Source organism: Saccoglossus kowalevskii, chromosome 5, assembly GCF_978046115.1.
Source record: "Saccoglossus kowalevskii chromosome 5, keSacKowa6.1, whole genome shotgun sequence".
Classification (NCBI taxonomy): domain Eukaryota; kingdom Metazoa; phylum Hemichordata; class Enteropneusta; family Harrimaniidae; genus Saccoglossus; species Saccoglossus kowalevskii.
The window spans coordinates 29,673,440-29,681,605 of record NC_140645.1 but is presented as its reverse complement, the minus strand read 5'-3'; the positions used below and the strand labels follow the sequence as shown (position 1 = coordinate 29,681,605).

The window sequence follows — 8,166 nt, the reverse complement described above, 5'->3', positions numbered from 1 at the left end:
GTAGGAGGAAAGTATGTGATAAAACTGTCAACACCTACTGAGAGGAAGATTATCACTAATCTGTGCTATACAATGTTATATGTCAGTTTTACATTAATTCATTTACTCCATGTAACCTATAATATGGTAATATAAAATGATCATATATTCTGATAATGTCATAGTAGTATGAATCATGAACTATATATAACTGAGATCATGCTTCTATATAAAATTAGCATAATCAGTGAAATATGAGAATATATATTTATATTAGTCAAGTACGATTCAGTACAAAATATGATTGCTGTCGTTTATTTTTTATACAACACGACCATTTCGTTGTCAATGTAGTCATATTCGCTGATCAATCAATAACATGTCCAGGTCCCTCAGATGAAACAATATAGCAGAGATATAGGCCGAATTGTAACTCTGTTTACATGACTACTGTTGAATTTATCTCAGGTATATCACTGGTTCATGTGATATTCTGTCAGGCATTTCCAGAAGTTTCCTGTAAATTAACAATTTGATTGGTCAATTATAGAAGCTATATACATAGTATATATCTACATGAAAATACAGCATCGGTATGGCACATTAATCTTGATTAATTTCTTTACAAAGGTGTATTATCATACTAATAATACCTTATTTAGTCTTGGTAGTGGCATCTCATATTCAGATTCTTTTTCTCTGGTAGCGGTGCTGAGTGATGTATAACCGTCATCTTTGTCAACATCCTGTCAATATATATGTAGATAAACGACAATATAAAGATAACAATAATTACATGCAATAAGATAATACAATAAAATATCTCAGAAATATAAAGTAATAAGTTGATAGTGGTGGTAATCTAATTTACTTTACCTCTTTCTCTGGTATGTCGTAAGTATGGTCCATTTCCTTTCCGATGACTGAGAGTCCTGTATACTCGCGATCATCCTTGACAGCCTGATTAAAATATGTTGACATAAATATCGTTTAGAATTGAAGACCGAGAGAAAAAAATAATTTTTAATGTTTCATAATATGCATGTTAATTACTCACTGACTGTTTTTCTTGGCTCCATCGACGTCTATGTAAAACATAACTAATCACAATAGCGGTGACAGTAGTTATCAGCAAAGTTGTGAGTATCCCAACAATGATACCGACACTAGACAAACCACAGATACAACCTGAAATGTCATGATTATTATAATTACATCTAGTGTTAACTGTAATTGCATTTGGTGTTTTTTTATTATTTTCAGAGAGAATGGATGGCTGAAACATGCGTTTTTTAACATTACCTCGCAACGCAGAGAACACATCGTAGGACTTGTTCAGCTTATGATCGTAAAAAGTGTGTTATATATGGTATTGATAAAATAATAATTCCAATATTTATGTACGCACTAACTCATATCCCTTAAAACTGTATTTATCATTTATTCTGCTGAATGTAACATTTCAAGTCAGTTTATTACCATTGCTTGTACTCATTGTTAATGCAATGAATTCATAATTTTCGCATCTCCCATTTTTAGTGCAATATGTTATTCTATAATCACTAGTTGTATCATTTACTTTGTACTCCAGTACATCTAAGTTGACACAGTTTGTTACAACGTGCCACGAGACATCCATATTACGTGTTTCTATTTTCACACATGTATATTTCTTGTTCTCGTGACGTGTCCAGCTCAATTTACCAGTAGCATGATCCAGTTTGACGATTGGTTCATCTAAAAATAGATACAGTAATTTATGAATTAATTATAAAAATCTTATTAATTACTTTATTCAAAACTGCTTTGCTTTGATGTAAATATACGGTGTGTAATTTCGTAATATTACTCATATTTAGATACTAACACTGCGGTGGACTTTCCGTTTTTGACATTGTTAAATTCTATCGTATTTATGCAATAAAATACTTTATTTTTACCAAGTAAAATCATAATTAGTTTCATTCAGCTTCATTCAGTCGTAATTCAAGATAAATAAAAGGCAAACATTTTGAGAATATGGCAAATTATTTTTTTCTGTGATATTCTTGTGTAATAGGTAATTATGACAATTATTTATGCGTGCAGAGGAAATACGATTCGTTATGAATTGTTCTTAATATACATTTCTGAATTATCTTTCAAAATCTTTTTTTTGGAAAATAAAAGAATTTCATAATATCGAACACGGGAGGTCTTTATGTTAGTGTTTTACTGCGTTTATGGTTCACAAATACCTTATTTACTGGCGCCTCGTTTTTGATTATGCTTATTTATTCTTGTGTAGGGAGGTTTGCTATATTGTATATATTGATCGATTTTCGGATTACATCAATTCGCACTCAAACGGTGAAAAATTGAGTGCGTAAAATCGTAGTAATAAACTATCTTTGGAAGTAAAGGAAGAAACCCAATCCACTACCGTTAAACATGTAAGACGAATAATTATATCTGCATTACTCTGCCACATATGCCACTCAACGAATTAGATGAACAATAATCAAAGTGAAATTGGTACGTTCTTTAGCGCAACAATCTACCAATACTTTCATTTAATGTTTCAACTTACCTAATGTTTTTATTATAAAACTATTACTGTATGGTCCTATACCAATTGTGTTGGCAGCATAAGCTCTGCATTCATATGGTGTTGACGGTGTTAATTTTAGTATTCCTATTGTGGTATTGGTTGTCTCTGAGCTACCAGTGTTCAATTCTACGAACGATTCGTTTATCCATGAACGATATTGTATAACATATGTTGTATTCGTATCTCCACCATTGTATCCAGATATTATAACAACAACAAGACTATCATAGTACCGTGTGATTGGAATAATGGACTTCGGTGCATCTGGAACACCTATGTGTGATTTGTACATTTATTAGTTTATAATAAAAACAAGTTAAGCAGTGGTTAAAAAACTATCGCACTATCTAGATTATAATCTAAGATTAATCCAGTAATGTAAAGAAACTCAAACTGTATTTTATACCTGTTGCATTCCCCAGCCTCATGGTGTCACAATCAAATATTTAAAATTAATTTACTTTAATGCATTTGCAATGAATTTATTAATCATTGAGTTATAATGATTGTTCTCATAAATTTGCATAGAATGGCAGGTGTAAAAATGAAAATGGCAATACTTACTTATATCGTTGAACGTGATAATAAATGTTGTGTTGCCAATATCGTTTTCTGCAAAACAGGAATAACTACCATAGTCACTTAGCATTGTATCCTGTATTGTCAATATGCTTTCATGTAAGGTTCCACGTGACACTGTTTTGATACTGACTCTACTGTCAATATTTATTGGTTGATTATTCGGACCATACCATATTACCGATGAAAGTGGGTTGCTTTCAATCTCACATCGTAGTTCTGCTACGTTCCCTTTGCTTGCATACGACCGCTGATTGTGCGATACGTTCACAACAAATGGTTTATCTGAAAAACAGTATAATGTATTGCTGTTTATCAAGTAGGCTGCAAATCATGTTTAAAACTAAATAAGATCAAAAATTGTTAACGTATTATTATTTAAAGAACACCATGTTAATCAAGTAGTACTTCATAAGAAGGCACATACAATATAACCATTAATGTTATGACATAATGTTCATATTGCTGCGCTCAATAACAGTGGCAATTATTCAAGCCAAAGTTAGTTTATCAAACTCTAAAGAAGGAGCAAAGGTTTCCGTTTTTGAAAGCCAATTCAGTTAATTCTATTATACTATTAACACCTCTTGAATTTCCATTGATTGCTACTGTTAACTGTTAATTGTGTTCATCATGTAAATATTGTAAATGGTATACAAATCAATTCAGAAAACCGTCGTTAGTCAGTCTTTACCGTAAAACGTGATATTGTGTAGATTCATTGCACGCATTCATCATTATTATTACGGTTTTAGCGTGATAAAAGAAATAAACTTTTCATGTCACATAGTCAAATATTGCTTACAGAATCAGGTTTCTACTTTAGAGAACGAATAAGAATCCGTATATTACAGTTTTTGTTTTAAGGCTATTATTTTCAAACTCATGTTCTATTAAATTGTTCCAAAAGAACAATTTTGAAATACGGTACACACAACATAATGTTGCTCAACGTTACCATGAAACTATAGTGCAGCTTTTGTACATGCAATTAAAGCGGGAGAGTCGTCACCTGCGCATGCGTCAGATGAAAATAGGGTGTCATTGTTTACAAACAAGCATCTACTCATGAGCCTTTGCGTTTTTAGCGTGTGCTGTAATCGTCGCTTGCGCAGGTGACGACCCTCCCGCATTAACGTAACCATGGCCGTGAAATCAAATGTGAATATATATTACTCTCGATAAATGTAATACATTTCTAAATTACTTACAATACACAATAAGATGAATGACAGTAGAGGTCACGTGACCAGTAATGTCTGTATGACTTGATTGGCATTGATATGATTTATTGTTATGTTCTGCTTGTATGAATACTGTCATCTGTTGTTCACTTATTTTACCATTATAATCTCCATCTCTTGTAACATCAGATGTAATAGATTCATATGTATTAGCAGTCCATACATTGTTATCTTTTAACCATGATATCTGAGATGCTGGATTACTGGTTGATGTGGTACAAGTCAGTATTTTAGTTTCACCTTCCTTCACAGGATTGGTTATGCCAGATCATGTCACACTCTCTGATGGAACTGAAAAAGAAAATGTTAACCTAATAATTCTAACGATTTTGAAAAAAAAATCCATAATTAGGATACATACAGTAGGCATTGAATGGTCAAAGTTGACATGTTAATGGTGTAGTTTGTACAACATTAGTAGCTTTACATGTACACATTACTTAATTATCATTTCTATTTAGAATCCATATATAAGATATACTTACAGTAGACATTGAATGGTTCAAGTTGGCAGGTTAATGGTGTAGTTTGTACAACATTAGTAGCTTTACATGTATACATTACTTGATTATCATTTCTATTTAGATTCCATATATAAGATATACTTACAGTAGACATTGAATGGTGAAAGTTGACATGTTAATGGTGTAGTTTGTACAACATTAGTAGCTTTACATGTATACGTTACTTGATTATCATTTCTATTTAGATTCCATATATAAAATATACTTACAGTAGACATTGAATGGTTCAAGTTGGCAGGTTAATGGTGTAGTTTGTACAACATTAGTAGCTTTACATGTATACATTACTTGATTATCATTTCTATTTAGATTCCATATATAAGATATACTTACAGTAGACATTGAATGGTGAAAGTTGACATGTTATGGTGTAGTTTGTACAACATTTGTAGCTTTACATGTATACGTTACTTGATTATCATTTCTATTTAGATTCCATATATAAGATATACTTACAGTAGACATTGAATGGTTCAAGTTGGCAGGTTAATGGTGTAGTTTGTACAACATTAGTTGCTTTACATGTATACATTTCCCCATTATCATTCCAATTCAGATTCCATGTGTATTCCAGTGTAACTGTGTTGACATTTGTAGATGATGATAAACCTAGAATCTGATTGTTACCATGATACCAGTATAGGGTCGCTAATGGATTGCCATCAATTGATTGACATCTTATTATCATTTCATCATTGAGTAGATAAGATGGAGACGAGATAGTCTGATAAGTGCAATCTGGATTACCCGGGGCATCTAGTAATTAATAAAGTCTTGGGGTAATACTACAATTAAGTATTTGCAAGTAACATGCATTGAGTGGAAAATTGGTGTCATAATGCTTGCAGTGTTTTAATGTAACTTGTATACGTTTACCTGACATGTATATTTACTTACATCGCATAAAAAGTGTTTTATGTTCATCATTATTTCCTTTAGCATTAGTCACGTGGCATGTAAATTTTTTTCCATTATCCTCTTGGTCACTGGGATTAATAGTACATTCACTACCATCACTGCTGACTTGATATCTAGCTATTGCAGGTAGTGGTTGATTATCTCTCAGCCAGCTGTAACTCGGAGTGGGATAACCAGTAGATGTACATTTTAATCTGATTATATTACCTGCATTGGATGGATTACTACCAGCTGTAATACTTATTGTAGGCTGAGATGGTGGTGTTGCAGCTATGTAGATATAAGAAAGCATCTATTTATATTTTGTAATAATAATATCAACATTTCTCCCATGTATATATCTTATGTCAATGATACCAGTGTTCAGTGTAATATAAAAAGGTGTTATCCGATTTTAAATATTAGTTAGTTTAGAAACTAAAATGCAGGTCTTTCTGATTAACCCTCGGTCAGTGGCTCTTTGGTTCACTGTTACATAATAAACAGGCAAAGTTGACAATTAAATAATAACTACAAATTTCAGGTGACCACATTAATATGGATATCTGTAATATTGCAAGCACCAGTGCTATAATGAAGGCAATAGGCAAAAAAATATGATTAATAACATGATTACGTGACCTCATTATTATGGATAACTGAAACTGACAACCAGTGTTATCGTCCCGCCTCATTCACTTGTCGGCTATCAACCAATATTTCGGAACCGAAGTTAACGATGGTGGAGCATAACCTGTTCATTACTGCTTACTTACAGTGCCACGTAAATAGTCCTCTAGAATCAAATCGAGGGCAATAGTATTATGTCTTGCCATCACTACATCGCATGTACCATATGTCAAAGCCATGGGGTTCGGAACTTGGTCATTTTTATTATGCAACTATATTATGAAGTAAATTAACCAGGTGGACTAAAATGCACAAGATACATCTGACTCAGACAATACAATGCGTAAATGAATGTTGATTGAATGTGATTTAAAAAAGGATACTTACGTATTACTGTGAGTGTGACTGATTCCTCTTCTTTAGGATCCTTTAACCCTTCTACTTGACACCAATACATGTCAGCATCACTTAACTGTGTATCCGTTATAAGTAGACTAGCTTGGTCTTGAATGTCATGTCTTGTGAATGCAGGCTGATTGTAAACCCCGGCATTGTCTTTTTGTATAATCAGAGAACTTGTACTTGTACTACTCCCTTTATACCATGAAATCAGTGGATTGCTGCTAGTAGCAGTATATGTACATTCCAATACTGTTGATGTGGTCTCAATTGAAGTGACAGGTGATCCAGGCACTGTGATAGTGGCTGCTGTTGAAACTACGAATGTACAATAAGAATACAATTGTTTCGATTATATACATGTATACAATCAAACAATTGAATCATATACAAGAATTCTACTTTGTATCTGTTGATTAATTATAAGATCTATAGACAATGTTTTCATATCAGGTGTCTCTAACATTATCTAAAACTCCTACATTGTAGTAGTATTTATCGTGGATGAATTGACGAAAGAAATGAAAATTATATGTATAATTTGGTTAAATCTACTGATAGAAATTATGGACCAGATATTTTTGATCCCAGGGTGGTGCATTAAATTGCCATTATTATGCAATGATTTGGAAATCATCATATACTCCTGACATGTAAGCACACTCGTGGAATAACATCTCAGTTGCAATGTAGTTACAGAAACATGTGGTGTATGTGTTCATATCGAATCCCAATGATTTGTCATCATGTACATTGATTTCTACCGACTTTTCCTTTATACCGTATATAATTTTCGTGTGCAAAATTAAGTGCGTATTTAAAACTGACTCCTAAATCGTAGGGCGAGTCAAGTACAAATACTTACTTGCAAGTGCAGTTAGAAAGACAAAACTGGTTGTCAACATGATGTTTCTGCAAAGAAATGAACTTTGACATGAATACAGTGAAGTGGACCACTTCCATGAAAGTAGCATATATATTGCATATATAACCTCTAGATTGTTTATCGCTCAATGGGATGGTGATTTCATCGTCAGAACACGACTTAGTCGCAAATATTTGCAAATATTCGGGAAAGGTATTGACCAATATAAAATACCACAGAGGTTGCGCACTTTTATCTGACTGTATAGTTTTTAATATTTATTTTCACAATACTTACTAAATATAAATATTATGTATTATTCAAGCATTACTACAGAAACAAACTTAAATGGATATTTTGCAGTCTATTTTGATATAGCATCACAGACGACAAAATGTAATTACTCCTGGATTTTTTTTCCAGGAAAAATAAGATGATGAAATATGTGCTTTTCCGACG

General features: G+C 32.5%; 2 protein-coding genes across 2 annotated transcripts; both read right to left on the bottom strand.

The window, feature by feature from the left end:
* Positions 1–278: 278 nt before the first annotated feature.
* Positions 279–1,395, bottom strand: LOC146746004 (uncharacterized). The gene is made up of 5 exons (XM_085498885.1): positions 1,392–1,395; positions 1,037–1,167; positions 856–939; positions 633–725; positions 279–496 (listed from the first exon to the last, which is right to left on the bottom strand). Exons 1-5 carry the CDS (start codon positions 1,393–1,395, stop codon positions 476–478), a joined length of 333 nt encoding a protein of 110 aa, XP_085355011.1. The 3' UTR covers positions 279–475.
* A 14-nt stretch (positions 1,396–1,409) lies between these two features.
* On the bottom strand, positions 1,410–6,988 carry LOC146746003 (protein turtle-like). The gene is made up of 7 exons (XM_085498884.1): positions 6,831–6,988; positions 5,814–6,609; positions 5,373–5,672; positions 4,360–4,632; positions 3,134–3,433; positions 2,549–2,842; positions 1,410–1,716 (listed from the first exon to the last, which is right to left on the bottom strand). Exons 2-7 carry the CDS (start codon positions 6,124–6,126, stop codon positions 1,442–1,444), a joined length of 1,755 nt encoding a protein of 584 aa, XP_085355010.1. The 5' UTR covers positions 6,127–6,609; positions 6,831–6,988; the 3' UTR covers positions 1,410–1,441.
* Between the last annotated feature and the right edge of the window lie 1,178 nt (positions 6,989–8,166).

What these genes read in the sequence shown, in the direction of transcription:
- LOC146746004 (XM_085498885.1), bottom strand. An exon ending in ACGACATACCAGAGAAAGAG is followed by an intron (nt 726 to 855) that starts GTAAAGTAAATT and finishes ATATATTGACAG; the next exon opens with GATGTTGACAAAGATGACGG. An exon ending in CACTACCAAGACTAAATAAG is followed by an intron (nt 497 to 632) that starts GTATTATTAGTA and finishes GTTAATTTACAG; the next exon opens with GAAACTTCTGGAAATGCCTG.
- LOC146746003 (XM_085498884.1), bottom strand. Translation starts at nt 6,126, where the DNA reads ATGCTTTCTTATATCTACATAGCTGCAACACCACCATCTCAGCCTACA. An exon ending in CATTCATCTTATTGTGTATT is followed by an intron (nt 3,434 to 4,359) that starts GTAAGTAATTTA and finishes ACTGTTTTTCAG; the next exon opens with ATAAACCATTTGTTGTGAAC. An exon ending in TATCACGTTCAACGATATAA is followed by an intron (nt 2,843 to 3,133) that starts GTAAGTATTGCC and finishes AATCACACATAG; the next exon opens with GTGTTCCAGATGCACCGAAG.